This window comes from Prosopis cineraria, unplaced genomic scaffold (genome assembly GCF_029017545.1).
Source record: "Prosopis cineraria cultivar Desert tree isolate PC_DT_omini unplaced genomic scaffold, ASM2901754v1 PC12, whole genome shotgun sequence".
NCBI classification, from domain to species: Eukaryota; Viridiplantae; Streptophyta; class Magnoliopsida; order Fabales; family Fabaceae; genus Prosopis; species Prosopis cineraria.
In genome coordinates this window covers 38,756,133-38,772,062 of record NW_026555343.1, presented here as the reverse complement: position 1 = coordinate 38,772,062, position 15,930 = coordinate 38,756,133, and the positions used below count along the sequence as shown (strand labels likewise).

The following is a 15,930-nucleotide window of genomic DNA, read 5'->3' as shown; positions in this document are numbered from 1 at the left end:
AAGATTACCAAGTCATGTCTTTGAAGAAGGCAAAGTAACTGATATTCTTTGAAGTATGAACATGACTTTCCAGGATAGATGAGAAAATTTTCAATAGAAAGCAGAGAAGTAATATATTATTCTGTGAAGTAAGTCACTACACTCTGATTTTGCTAATCTCCTAGTTCTAGCATATTCATGCAAGGAAAAATTAATAGAAGACTCTTCTTATGGATCTCATTTCAGGATACACATTTCATTATGCCATCTTAGATAAAACTTGAATAATCTACATTTTTATTATTTTTTACTTCAATAATTTTTATTTTGGAAAAAAAAATCACAACAAATTAAATCTTAATTGTTATTTAGGAAATTAAGATTTGAAGACTCTGACGAAAATAATTCAAGATTTCTTTTCAAGATTCGCCAACTCCTATATAGTAATTATCCTCTGCTAGAGTTTAAAAGAGTCTTATCTATACATCAGACAAAAAATTACATCAAATCATTGGCTAGTGAAAATATGCTTTCATAGTTTGTATTGGTGAGCTTTTCTCTCTTTTGCTTCGCACACAATCCATTTCCCCACATTATTCTTCTTAGTTTCCATTGATATATGCTCTCTTCATGCTCCAGGCACTCAACTTTGTGATATTCACATCCACAGAACCATTATTGAAAGCATAGAGGTTTGCTTTATCATCAATTGCCAAAGTAGGATAAACTCTGGCTGTGATGCAAGCTCTTCCTTCTCCCCCAAAACTCTCCACTACAGAGTGATCAATCTGTCAAAAGGATATCCCCATGCATTAGTATGAAGCTATATATACTCATAATGATACCATTATCAATATGAATACATGACAAAATATACAAGAAGCCGCATTATTCATAAATCATGAACAGTACAACTCGCCTTAAACTCTGCAAAACATTGATTCATAATCTAATTTTATAGAAAGGTACAAGCAGGGAAGTACTATGTTATGCTTGGTTGTTATATTTTAGAATCAAGAACAGAAATACATATTTCCATGTTTGCATTATGGAGGTGTTGGCATGCTATGACTTTCACATTTGAAACATTACCAAGCTTCTCAGTGACAGCTTCTCCTGAAGAGGGTCCACATCCACAAATGTGCCATAAGAGGTCAGATCATTATTTTTATTTAAGGAAGACCTACAAAAATTTTGCATTTTTATCTCAAACTTCCAAAGTTTGGTGATGAGAAAACGTTGAACAGAAAGGGTATAATGGCCCAAAAAAAAAAAAAAAACCTGCTTTGGTCACTGCACATGAGAACCACAATTTGGTTTTGATATTTGAATATTCTAAAGAACACGGCAGTGTACTCCTTCAAGTCATTTGAAGCAAAGACAAGCAGACCAAAGGGCCCAAGGCCACCTGTTACAGTTGCACCCTTTTCACTGCAGAGAATTCGGGGGTCCTTCCATTCATTCAATACTTCAACCTTCCCAAACTCTCGCACTCCAAATGAAATCTCAACATCAGCCTGCAATGAAAAGGGAAAAACATGTGATTAGTCATATGAAAATATAAAATGTGACATTTGTGGCTAGATTGTTAGTGGGCTACTAATCTGGATCCTTCAGAGTTACAAAAATGATCATACACAGTGCACTCGCAAAAAGATAGAAGAAAGGAGATGAGTATATATAAAAACAACAGTAACAATAAGCCCTGTTCCACCAAGTGAAGTAAGTTATATAGATTGCATGACACCCATTTGTTCCATCAACAATCAAGTTTTTGGATGTATTGTTAACCAAAAGCTTCCATTCAACAATTTCATTGAGTGTTGAAAAAAAAGGACAGGCATAAAAAGAAAAATTGGTCTTGACATTATTTTTGTCACTTCTTCACTGTGCATGAATACATTACTATCACCCAAGTTTCAGTTGCTATAGTGAAACCTTACTTCTGAGTCTACAGTTGTTTTATTTGAGCAATACTATTAACATGTAGAACTTAATTACCTGTGATGCCGTGACATTATTAACTTGAAGCTTTTCCCCTCCCTTAAGTACTTTTGGGAGACAAATTGACTAAGTTTCCACGTAGCTTTTCTATCTCCACCACTGGCCATTGCACCATTTGTTTCCCAGATTTTTGAAGCCATATACGCCTTGGAATTGCCTGCAAAAACATGTACATATATGAACCAAGACCCAGTTAATCAAGTCTCGTGTACATCTTCAGAATATACACAAACAAGTTACCAGAAGAATCAGCCATTAAAACTAAATTATTCTGCTCATTTCCTATGGTTTCATCAAATTTAACTACCACACCAAATTACCTGAATTCCAGACCAATCTTTCTTGAGATCTTCCTGCAAGCTAGAGGATTCCTTAATCCAAGCGAACAAGACCCTTCTGTTATTCCCATCATCAAAAAAGGACTTAGATGCATAGAATTTTCCATAGTCATATCTTGAAGCGTTTTTAATTTTACTATCAGGGACAAAGACATCATCACCATCATAACTTCCAATCATATAGTAATCATTCTGCTTGTCACTCAAGCTAGCCTTAAGCACATGCCTAACATGAGGACCATTCACAGACACATCAACGCCAGATGAATTCTCAATCAACACAGGGAAGAAATCAGGACACTCCCACATTCCAGATCCTTCTGCAAAAAATAGTGTCCCATTGGCTTTAATCCAATCCAAGAAGTCTTTGCTTCTGTACAAAATAGGTTGATTCTGGCTTCCAATGAGAACTCTCCAATACCCATCTTTGCCAAACCAAGCAGTGGTGGGGTCTCTGAAAGAACCAGCATCGAGGTTGTCGGAAATTCTGGGTTCTATGATTGCATTTTTGGGTGATTTGATCCATTCTCTGAGAAATGGGTCGGATAAGTTGGTGGGGTAGGCCAAGTTTTGAACTTGACGAGAGGATGAATCAATTCCGGTGTAGAGAATAACTGGTTTGCCCCCAGAAAGCTTTGTGCTTGATCCTGACCAGCAGCCATTAGTATCGAATGGCTCAGACGGGACGATCGCAGAATCCAGTGGGGTCCAGTTCACAAGATCATCAGATACTGAGTGGCCCCACACAACATGCCCCCACAGATTTGACTGGTAGAATAGATGATATACTCCCATGTATCTCATTGGTCCTGCAATATTATAGGACATATTTCAGTTCAGCAATATTAAGTGAATCATTATTTCATTCGAAGCATCAATCAATTTTAACGTTATAGTAGTGTGTGTGAGAGAGAGAGAGAGAGAGAGAGAGAGAGAGAGAGTGAGTGGGTGTGTAACTAACCATGGGGATCTGCAACCCCAAACACGGCCGAGAGGAATCCAATTCAGCGTATGACATGTCAGATAACAAAACAAGAAAAGAAGAAAGTTTGAGATCATGAATTAATTATTCAAATATCAGCAGAGAGGGAAAGTGAGATCATTTGACATGAGTTGTACGTACCGTTCATCCAACCACTGGGAGGTTGAAAATGATAAGCAGTTCTGTAAGGTTGATTTGAGGAAGCTTCAACATGAAGAAGAAGCAGAATAACATACAAGATAATAACCAAAACCCAAACTGGAGATAGTATCGCCATGCTGCCTTTTAATCTGATATTTGTGAGATCAATAATGGAAGCTTGTAATATCTATATATATATATATATATATATGAAATCAATTTATGTAAAGGAGTGTGTGCTCATATGCTGGCCTTGAATTTGCATATATAAAAGAAAGAAAATTCAATGAGAAAGAGAAAGAGAAAATTTCCAATGGAATTAAAACTTCCAATGAGAAAATTCAAAGACGTGCGATGCAGACCAGTAGAGAAAGAGAAAGGTGGTGTTTATTTCCAAGCATTATTAATATTATAACTAACTTTTGGGCAACAAGCATTACTGTGACTATGAGTATCGTTTCTTTCACGTCTATTATTGATAATTACCATAGTCATACCTTATTTGGTTCCACGAATGTCATGATTTTAAAAGTTACCCACTCCATTAAAAAATATAAAATATTTTTAATTAAATTTTATCTCTCAATAAAGTGATTAATTTTAAACTAACTCTATCTTTTTATATTTATCCTTATTAAATACCTTATAATAAATACAAAGTTATTATTAATAGAAGCACTTTTTAAAAAAAAATACAATGATTATACCTTAAAAACCTAAAAATACCTTACATTTTTTAATACAAGGAGTATTCTCATTCATTATTTGAAAATAATTGTTGTGATTTTGGACGTAGTTAATAATAAACTTTTTGTATGGAATATTGGCGTTAAAAGACTGATCATTAAAAAACCAAATTTTTGTGGGTCTACTCGCCAAAACTTTGGAAGTTTGAACTCTTAAACTAGGGGGATGAAGCAGCACGATCTTTTTTTATTACGAACTGAGACAACAAAAGGAAAAACTACGCGAAAGCAAATAACAAACTGAGACCGTTTTCAAACTACTCCAAATTTATCAGTGATTTTGAGTTCTTTGAAATATTTTGCAAGTAGACCCATTTTTATTATCGTATAATTTGAGGAGAAATGTGCATGTTCATCATAATATCATTTGACTGGCTTATTACTATAAACTTCTCCCCCCCCCCCTTCTCTCTCTATATCTATATGGATACATAATTACAATTCTTTTAAGTCTTTCCAATATGATTTACTATTCATTAGAAATAAACATGAAAGAATGACATTTAAGGCTCTTTCAAGGAATTTATTATAATAAAAACCCATCATTTTTGTATTGGATATTGTCTTGTAAAAATACATATATGTTATTATTAAAAGCTAAATCTTAACTTGTATTTTTTGTTAGGATTTTCTTAAAAATTTAACAAGTCAAGGTTTAGCGTTTAATAACAATATATACATATTTTTATAAGACAATATCTAATGCAAAATTGATGAATTCTTATTATGATAAATTTGTTTGCGAGAGCCTAAATGTCGTTATCCCTAACATTCATGTTTACTAAACTTCAAATCATTTAAGGGCATGTTTTGATATATAATAGAAATGAATAAATAAAATCTAAAAAATTATGTGTGACGAAATATAAAAATTTCATTCTTATTCCAAAATAATAAACATTACTACAAAAAAGTCTTAGGAATGCCCATTCCAAAGCATTTATTAAAAAAAACGCTCATAAAAATGCATGTGAAACATTCCGGAGCATTGTTTTTGTATAAGCACTCTGAAAAAGTGAGCCTTCATGAGTGCTTATTAGACAAAGCGCTCTAAACTGTAGCTATTAAACATAACTAAAAAAATAAGCATATATTGAAGCGCTTTTTTTCAAAGCAATATCCTATAGGTTGAAGAGAAAATCAATTAAAATAAAAAAAATAACCTATTGGAGTGCTTTTTGTATCAAAGCACTTTCTTTGAAGCACTCCAAGAGGCCTAGGGCAAATTTAAATTAAAAAAAAAAAAAAATAACATAGTGGAGCGCTTTCTACATAAATGCTCCCTTACAACTGCTAAAAAATATAAAGAAAAAACTGTAGCGATAATAAAGCAATTTTAAATAAGCACTCCTCTATGGTTGGTTTAAGGGACCACTTCTTCTTAAAAGCACTCTGAAAGGTCTTTAATTTTTTTTTTAAAAAAATAAAAATATGTACATATCAATTTCAAATGTCGTGAAAATCCCTACTCAAGATTTTTTTTTTTGTAGCTTCTAGAATTTAGTTAATATCCTTCCTATATATCAGAAAGATATTCGCTATGAGTCTATTTTTTTATTTGCATATATATACACAGAGGTTCCAACATGCCTTTTTGTGAAGTAAAAAAACAAACTACCCTTAATCCACACTTGAAAAGGGATGGTAATTTTTTCTTTATTTATAGTGGTTTTTCATTAATTCCAATCCATATATCTAAATATCCATAGCCAAATAGCTAAATATCTATAAAATAAATTGTTGCTAAAATTTTGATATGTCTAGATATAGAATGAAATTGAAATTCTTGATCATTACTTAGAATTGAATTAAGATATTGCATGAGAGTTTGATTTCTTTTATTTCTTTTTATTTTAGAATGGAGAGATTTTAAATTAGATAAGTTCAAATCACAGAAGAATTTTCTTTTTTTATTTTTCTATTTGAAAAATAAGAATATGTGATTCAGGGATTGTGTATTCAATTTAATGATGAATTGCATTTCTATTTTTACTATTTTTACATTAAATTAATTAGATAATTAGATTAAAGGATTAGAATGAATTAAAGAATTCTATTTCCTTTTTTGAATTCTAGTCTCTTTTTTTTAGTTAAAAACTCTAGAATTTAAAACAATATAAAAAAATATATTATTTTTCATGTTCCTTTGAGGGGTGACACACAAGTGATCCATTTTCTCTGTTTCTTTATCTCCCCGTGAATCGAGATAAGATAGAATATTTGAAGAGAGCTGGTGAAATAGCAAATTATGAGATTCATTCAAGAAAAGCCCGAATTGGGATGCCTTGAATCTAACATGTATCTTGGGGTGAGTAACATGAAGCTCAAAATTATAAATGTATTTAAGACTCCCAAATAAAAAAGAAATAAGTCTATGATCCATTTAGCAACAAATAAATATGAATTTATAGCTGTACCTTGTGAAAAACCCATTATTAGACTCACTTTTTTGACAGCTCTAAAACCAAGACTCCTCACCCTTGCCCCCGATCACCTCATCAAATCACATCGCAATTGTTAGTCGATCATCAACCTATTGTGCTGTCCTTAGTCGTCTGTGCAACTCGCCATGTCATCATTAAAGGTCCGATCAACAGTATCTCTTCGTGTCTTAATAGAACTGCATCTCATCTTTTCAAATATATAGCTCCGTTCGATGTTTTACTCCACTAATCATTATTCTTCTTTATCCATTAAAGAAGCTAAGTAAGGGTGAGCAGACAACCTATATACCACCAAACTTGTTTATACTCGGTCAAAACAATCAGGCCAAAAAAAATGGGCTAGCTAACTTTATGGGCCAGCTCGTGCTTTATTTAAACAAGCAGGATGAGCTATAGGGGTTACCCCTTAAGCTACCTGTCTCAGCTTGTATAAAGGTTCACCCATGCATATTTAAAAAAGGAAAAAAAAAAAAAAAAAAAACCTTCCCAAGCGCTACTTAATGCCAATACCTTTGCCCCCAGAAAAAAAAAGTCAATCAATCCCTTCCCTCCCTTATTCATCTCTTTAGCAAATCGCATTCAGCCTCTCATTTGCTCAATAGCTCAAGTTTGCCGCTCAACCACTAATACAGAAAGATGTATAATTGACGCCCTATAATTAACATTTATTTAAAAAAAATGACAAATAAAAAAGGCGGAGAATACTTGACGGTTTCTACGAAACAAGCGTCAAATATTTAAGTAAATACTTGACGGTTATTTAAAGATAACCGTCAAGTATATATATTTGACGTTTTTTATAAATAACCGTCATATAAAGCAAAAATTTACACGTCGGTCTTCAATAAACAAACATCAAATTAATAGTAGAAAAAAAATTAAATTTTTTCACATACTTGACGCTTGTTTTGAAATAACCGTCAAGTTTGTCTGCCATATACTTGACGGTTGTTTTAAAACAAGCGTCAAATATGTAATACTTGACGGTTATTATGAAATAACCGTCAAGTATTGTCATTTAAATTCCCTTCAGATTTCTTTTTCGCTTTCCATTTCTGCAAATCCTTCGTCTTCAGAAACAAACCCAGAGCCATTGAAACCCATTTTTCGTCACTCTAACTACCAAAAAACACGTTTTCAGTCTCGATTCTTGAGGGGTTTTTGATTCTCGGCCTCCATAAGTCTCATGAGCACTCGTTCGTTAGGATTCTCGGTCTCTATCACTCTGCATCAGACTCTCGTCTCTGTTTTTCTACACAGTCGGTGTTCTCTCTTCTTGTTGAGGTAGGTTCTTGCTTTCCCAAACATTAATCTTCATTTTGAATGTATGGGTTGTTGATTTTGATTTTCATACATAATAAATAATTTTTGTGTTATTTATTTTGATCTGCATTATTGTTCTTCTCAGTGAGTGTTTGAAGTTTTGAGTTTTTGGGTACTTAATTATTGAATTAAGGGATCATCCAATTTTTTTGTTGATATGAGGAGATTCATTAAGGATATGAAAATAGTATACCACCTAATTACCTTGTTTTTAATATTTTTGATATTTTAAATTGATATTTATATAGTGTTTGATGTGGTTTAATATGATTTTAATTAAAATTGAGTTTCTTATTAATGTTGTTATTATTGTTGTTGGATCATATATAGTCTCATTATGGATAACTTGATTTTTTTAAAGGCATAAAGACCTGGTAATACTCATTTTAAGCCGTTATATATACTATCAATTTTTTTTAAATTATTCTTGAATATAACTTTATGTGTTTGTTATTGTGGATGTTGTTGCTGTTGTCATTTAGATTAATAGGAAGAGGGGATAAGGCCCGGGAAACTCTCTTTTTTAAGTTATTATGCTGTTGAAATTATTTCAATGGCTAGCATTAAAATATAATTATTAGTTTTAAACAAGATTAAAGAGGAAATGTGCAAACATGTGGTTAGTGACTTATTGACTAATTGATCTTTGTATCTAATTCTCCCACTATCTAGAGTAGTCAAAGTCACTAATCATATTTCCCTCTTAATCTTTCTAGGAATTATGGATAAGGAATGGATGTCTGTCAATCGTCTATCCAAGGAATATTGGGATGGGGTGGCAAATTTTGTTAAGCTTGTAGTTAAGCATGCGGAGGATCCTACTAGGATTGTTTGCCCATGTTTAAAGTGTGGTCTTGTGAAGCGGGTTAGTCCAGATACTTGTGAAGAACACCTCGTGATTAATGGGATGGATCAAAGTTACAAGTGTTGGATAATGCATGGAGAGACAAGAGATGATATTGGTTGTAGCCAGAAGCATAGTGAAAGCTGTGCATCATCTCCTGATGATTTTGACACATGCACACTTGAGGAAGATTGTCTTGAATAGATGGCCAAAGCAGTTGAAGAGGACCTCGAGGATTATCCAGAAATGTTTGAGAAGTTGAAAAGTGATGCGGAGACACCGTTGTATGCTGGTTGTAGTGCATTAAAGTTGTCAGCAGTGTTAAAATTGTACAACATGAAGGCAAAACATGGATGGAGTGATGCAAGCTTTACTGAGTTGCTTGGGTATTTGAAAGTAGAATTACTTCCTAAGAAAAATGAGCTTCCTTGTCGAACATATGACGCAAAACAAGTATTGCGATCAATTAGCATGAGTTATGAAAAGATACACTCGTGCCCTAATGATTGCCTTTTATTTCGGAATGAATATGCGTCGTTAACCGAGTGTCCGAAGTGTAATGCCTCACGCTACAAGCAGAACGGATCAAGTCCCGTGAAGGCACTATGGTATTTTCTAATCGTGCCTAGATTAAGACACATGTATAGCAGAGCAGAAATTGCGAAAAACTTAACATGGCATGCGGATGAAAGGATAAAAGATGGCATGCTTCGTCATCCTACTGATTCTCCACAATAGAGAAAGATTGATTATGAGTACCCTGAATTTGGGGAAGAGAGTAGGAATCTACGCCTTGCATTGTCTACCGATGGGATGAATCCTCATGGGATTCAAAGTAGTAGCCACAGCACTTGGCCAGTCATTTTAGTGATTTATAACCTTCCTCCATGGCTTTGTATGAAGCGCAAGTATATGATGTTGTCCATGCTAATTGCGGGACCCAAGCAACCTGGGAATGACATAGACATATATTTGGCTCCTCTAATTGATGACTTGAAGATCATGTGGGAGTCAGGTATAGAGGTATATGATGGGTATAGAGAAGAAAGATTTAATTTAAGAGCTATGCTCTTCGGTACAATCAATGACTTTCCTGCTTATGGCAATCTGTCAGGGTATAGCATTAAAGGGCAACTTAGATGCCCTATTTGTGAAGAGGGAACACATTCTATAAGGCTTCAATATGGGATGAAGAATGTTTACCTCAGCCACCGTAGGTTTTTACACCAAGAACATCATTATCGGCGGTTGAGAAAAGCGTTCAATGGAAATCCAGAAGAAGGTAACGCACCTTTGCCGTTAACTGGTGATGAGTTGTTTGAGAAGATTAAGGATTTGGATATTGAATTTGGCAAACCATTTGCAAGGCACCTTGGGACAACTGGATGGAAGAAGAGATCTATTTTCTTTGAACTCCCTTATTGGACCACCTTGGATGTTCGGCATTTTCTTGATGTCATGCATATTGAAAAAAATGTCTGTGAGAGTCTTATTGGGACTTTACTCCAAGTGTCAGGAAAAACAAAAGATGGCATAAAAGCAAGGTTGGACATGGTCTCTTTAGGAATAAGAGAAGAATTAGCACCCCAAGATAAGGAGAACCGTACCTTTCTCCCTCCGGCAGCTTATACGCTATCTAAGAAAGAGAAAACTGCATTTTGTGAGTTCCTTAATGTAGTTAAAGTTCCTGAGGGTTACTCTTCAAATATAAAAAATATTGTATCAATGAAAGATTTGAAGTTGAAGGGCTTAAAGTCTCACATTTCCATGTTTTAATGGAGGATTTCATTCCAGTTGCTATACGTGCAATTTTACCCCTTAAAGTACGAGGGACGATCACTAAGTTATGTTTGTTTTTTAAGTCCATTTGCAGTAAAGTGATTAACCCACATAAGTTGCCAAGGTTGCAAGCTCGAATTGTATTAACACTGTGTGAGCTTGAGATGTATTTTCCACCGGCATTCTTTGATATTATGATCCACCTAACTGTTCACTTGGTTAGGGAGGTTCAAATGTGCGGGCCTGCTTATTTAAGATGGATGTATCCTATTGAGCGCTATATGAAGATTTTGAAAGGCTATGTGAAAAATTGAAGTCGACCGGAGGGTTGTATTGTTGAACGGTATATTTGTGAAGAGGCTGTTGACTTTTGTACTGAGTACCTGAGTCATATTAGCTATGTTGGGCTTCCAAAGTCTCGACATATGGGTAGAATAAGTGGAGAAGGGATCATGGGAAACAAAGTCATTACTATGTCAAGTGTACAGTGGGAGCAAGCCCACTTATATGTGTTGCACAACACTGAAGAGGTTGAAGAGTATGTAGACAAGCATATGGCTGAACTTAGGAGGGACAATCTCAATAAATCAGAAATTTGGTATGCTAGGGAACACAACAAAACTTTTACAAGATGGTTTAAGGAGCACATTCTTCAAAAGTTAAATGTTGATTCCAATTCAGTTTCTAACAAATTGAGATGGTTAGCTAACGGTCCAAGCAGACAGGCCATTTCTTACACTGCTTACCTTGTCAACGGATACACATTTTATACAAGGGAGCAAGATGATAGGAGCACAATGCAAAATAGTGGTGTAACTCTTGTAGCTCATTCCATGCATATTTCCAGCACTAAGGATAAAAATCCTATCTATGCAAACATGTCATACTTTGGTGTAATTGAGCATATATGGGATTTAGATTACATATCCTTTCGAGTTCCAGTCTTTGGGTGCAAGTGGATTGATCGAAAAAATGGCTTGAAATTTGATTACCAATTTGGCTTTGTACAAGTCAATTTAAACAAGGAAGGGTATAAGGATGAGCCTTTTATTTTAGCGCAACAAGCCAAACAAGTGTTTTATGTCCCTGACCCTGCTAATAAGGGGTGGTCTATTCTTATGTTACATGAAAAAATAAATGAAAATGTAGCAATTGAAGATGACCCATTCGAAGGGACATCAAATCAAAGTAACGACACTGTTGATGAAGCTCTATACATGAGAAATGATCACAATGAAGGCATTTGGATTTCAAAGAGGGGTAAATTATTTCAGCATAAGAAGAAAATATTTCAAGGAGGGGGAAGTAAAAAACCCAAGTCAAGGAAACGAAAAAGAGCAACTTGAACATGTAACCTTTGAATTAATTATGCCATTTTTGTTTCATGTTTGAATTAATATAGTCGATTATATTTGAATTAATCATGGTTGATTAATTTTTTGAATTAATCATGGTTGATTAATTTTGGAATTTTATTGTGTTACAGGTAAATGGCTTCAGATTCTGAGTCCACTGAAATCCCTCCATCAGATCCCGCTACAACTTGTACTGATGCTCCGTTGTCACAAAAAAAATTGGAACAGGAATATTACAATATCCAGCGAGGCCTAACAATAATGGAAGAAGTCACAAAAACAAGAGCAGCAGGGAAAAAAATATCAGTGCAGTGGAACAAGAAAGGCCAAGCCATCAAATCTGCAAAGTTTATAAGTTATATTGGGGTTGTGGCAAAGACAACTGTACCTATCACGCAGAAATCTTGGCGCAAAGTTGATCAAGCCACGAAGGACATTGTTTGGGAGACTGTATCTGTAAGTTGCATTTGACTAAGTTATATTCTATTATAATATTATAAATTGATGCACCTAACATATTTATTTTATTTTACAGTCAGGATTTGAAATAGACGAGAGCAAGAAGGATTTTGTCCTTCAAAAGGCTGGGAGGGCATTACGGTCTTTCAGACATTTTATTACACAAAAATATTTGAAAGACCCTGATGCTGAATTTGTAGCCCAAGTTCCTCCCCTATTACAGCCTTTAGTAAAGCAAGAAGATTGGGATGCTTTTGTTGTCTCTCGGCGCGAGAAGGAATTTAAGGTATTTATGTTTCTAAAATTTAAATTTTAGTGCCTTTTATTGAATATATCTATGTGTACTAACAGGATATTTTTGTTATTGATTAAAGGAACTGAGCGCCCAAAATAAGAAGAGAGTGGCCAAGAATGAATACCCTTACAGAGCAGGGAGGTTAGGGTATGCAGGCGTGGAGCAGAAAGAAGTTGAGGCCGAGGGATCGGATGTTACTATATCCCGCCAAAGACTCTGGGCATTGGCACGAACAAATAAAGATGGAGTGATTGACAACCCTCGTGTGAAAGAGGTTGCTGAAAAAATTGTAAGTGTTATTCTTATCTATCAATTAATAAATGATTATTAAAAGGCATACTAATTAGCTCTACTTTTCACAGGATTCCCTCTCTCAAGAAGTATCACAGGGCAAGCTTCCTGAGCATGAGGATATCTTAGCTAGAGCGTTGGGGACCCCTGACCACCCTGGTCGTGTTAGGGGTGTTGGCTTCGGTGTCACAAAGAAGCAATACTTTGGCAAGATTAAGAAGCGAACATCGGCTTCTTCATCCGAGGTCCAAGAGTTGAGAGAAGAGCAAGCTGTTATGAAGCAACAGCTAGAAGCCCAAGCAAAGTTAATTGACATGCTATTGAAGGGCCAGATCCCTGGGAGGCTTTTGGGTGACGTTAGCCCCAGCGGAAAAGATAGCTGCACAGTCCCTTCAGACAAAATACCCGAGGTAATGCATTTTCTCTTTTAAATTTGCTCAACTAATTTTTTATCTAAACAACTAACATTCTTCATTTATTTAGGGCGAGAATGACTGCAACTGTTTAGCAGACAATCCGTCACGCAAAGTAGTTGCAACGGGACGCGTGTATAACATTGCCGGGGACACAATCCATAACCTTCCCCTCCCGCCCGATTGCATTAGGGTTTCCTTGCTTGTTGCAATCGACCCCAAGTATCCATTACCTTATCCTACCGATGAGATGCAGACGGTAGGAGATGCGTTGGGGAGCTTCGTTGCATGGCCCAGCCACCTTGTTATGGTTGGTACACCAAAGCCGACAAAGGACCCAAAGCCGCCAAAGGACCCCTTGCCACCAAAGAAAAAGGTATATATGATTTATATAATTATTTAAAATCTTTAATATATATATATATATATATGTCTAACTTTTTCATTGTATAGCCAAGGGGGAAAAGCAAATTGAAGGATAAGGTGTCGGGCCATACTAAAGAGTCAGTCACGGTTTCGCAACATGCAGTGCCTATGCCTGTTGTAGAAAACAAATTCCGTGACTCTCTTGAGACCTATGCTTCGGCTACGAGGATGATTCGTCAAGAGCCGATAGGGGATATCATTAATTTTGACGATGGGCTATTTGGTAGAGCATCATTTGAAGTCGTTCGGGATGAAATTTTGAATGAAATCCTCAAGCACGATATGGCGAGCACTAGTTTGATGACTTTCTACATGAGGTAATTCTTCAACATTTATTAGTTAATTTCTTGAATTATTTATGTGTGTGAGTATGCAAGCATATTAACTTGTATATTTTTTCACCCAAGTCACCTTTATACCTCATTCGTGGTTCCTGGTGGCCTCGAGTCAAAGATCAAGCTGGTTAATCCTCATGATGTCTCTCCCCACAATAATATTACAAAGGAAGCCCTTGAAAATCAAGCAAGAATGCTTTCGGATCAATTTCGAGAAAGGGGAGCAGCGAAGGATACTTTATTTCTCGCTCCTTACTGCCAAGGGTGAGTTGTTAATATTTGTTACGAGTAAATATTTTTTTATATTTATTTGTTTGGTAACATGTGCTGTTTTTGTTAGGGGACACTGGATGCTTATTGTGGTTAATCCCGTTGCTCCAAAAATATGGTATCTCGATCCCCTTAATGGAGAGCCAAGCAACAGGGAAGATATGGTGGTACTTTTTAATGAGTAAGTTAGATTTTTTTTACTTGTTATTTCTTTTTAATTTTAGTTTTCATTCATATATATTTCTCACATTCATTCCATAATTCCTTCTTAGAGCTGTGGTGTTGTATCGCACTGCGACCGACATGACTGTGTCCCCTAAGATGAGGGCATTCGAATCTTCAGAGAAATGGGTCACTGTTAAGGTATTCATTTAATTGGTCAAGTTTTTAATCAAGAAATTGTCTCATTATATTTTGCAATTTCATTGATATGTGTTTTTTTATAGTGTCCATTCCAGCCAGATCAGAGCAATGACTGTGGTTATTGCTTGATGAAGTTCATGAAGGACATTATCACTCATGCCCCTACCACATTATCTAACAAGGTATATATATAAAATTTAATTACACTTCAATTATAAATTTTAAACAATTTTAATTAGCTACCTATTAACTTGAAATTGTTGTAACTATTTGCTTACAGTACTTCGAGGACGTCTATTGCGTTCGTTATACGACTGCACATGTAGAAGAGGTCCTTGAAGAGGTGGCCCAATGTGTTTTCAATATGTGGGTAGCAACAGTAGTTAGGCCGGTACAATAGTTAGTTACATTTATATACACATTTTTGGGCCAATTTTTATGGGATAGGCCACTTAATTTTGAAACATTAGTTTGCAAATAAGTTTAGATTTTAAGGTTAAATGTATAGGAATTTTTATGTTAATTAGATAGGAGATACTATTACAAACATTCATTATATTGCATTATTTTCGTTGCTGGCTGGCTGTTTTTTATCTTTATCTGTATCTTTATGCAGGGGGCTGCTTTAAAAGCAGCTACCATATAAAAAAAATTATGTCATTAATACTTGACGGTTATTTCAAAATAACCGTCAAGTATCAAAATACTTGACGCTTGTTTCAAAACAAGCGTCAAGTATTTGTAAATACTTGACGGTTATAAGGAAACAAGCGTCAAGTATTTATGGCCAAAAGAACATTGGCCATAAATACTTGACGCTTGTTTCAAAACAAGCGTCAAGTATTTATGCCAAAACAAGCGTCAAGTATTTATGCTGGGAAGTGCATATTTACTTCATATACTTGATGGTTGTTTTCAAATAATCGTCAAGTATAAGATTAATACTTGACGGTTTTTAACCGTCAAGTATTGTTTCTTTAATATATGTCGCACCCTTACTTGACGGTTAAAAACCGTCAAGTATTGGAAAAAATAAGCGTCAAGTATGGGTATTTTCTATGGTAGTGAACTCGCTCAATCTTTGTTGTAGGCATCATGATTTATTTGGAGTTGAAGATTAAAGCTCAGCCTTGCTCATGACTC

At 35.1% G+C, this 15,930-nt stretch overlaps 1 protein-coding gene and 1 pseudogene across 1 annotated transcript; one reads left to right on the top strand and one right to left on the bottom strand.

Moving 5' to 3' along the window:
* Positions 1–319: 319 nt before the first annotated feature.
* LOC129288896 (beta-fructofuranosidase, cell wall isozyme-like) lies at positions 320–3,599 on the bottom strand (annotated as a pseudogene).
* An 8,675-nt stretch (positions 3,600–12,274) lies between these two features.
* LOC129287666 (uncharacterized) lies at positions 12,275–15,350 on the top strand. The gene is made up of 11 exons (XM_054923887.1): positions 12,275–12,391; positions 12,471–12,680; positions 12,769–12,978; positions 13,052–13,390; positions 13,464–13,769; positions 13,847–14,136; positions 14,227–14,418; positions 14,495–14,605; positions 14,697–14,787; positions 14,871–14,969; positions 15,068–15,350. Exons 4-11 carry the CDS (start codon positions 13,256–13,258, stop codon positions 15,185–15,187), a joined length of 1,344 nt encoding a protein of 447 aa, XP_054779862.1. The 5' UTR covers positions 12,275–12,391; positions 12,471–12,680; positions 12,769–12,978; positions 13,052–13,255; the 3' UTR covers positions 15,188–15,350.
* Positions 15,351–15,930: the final 580 nt, after the last annotated feature.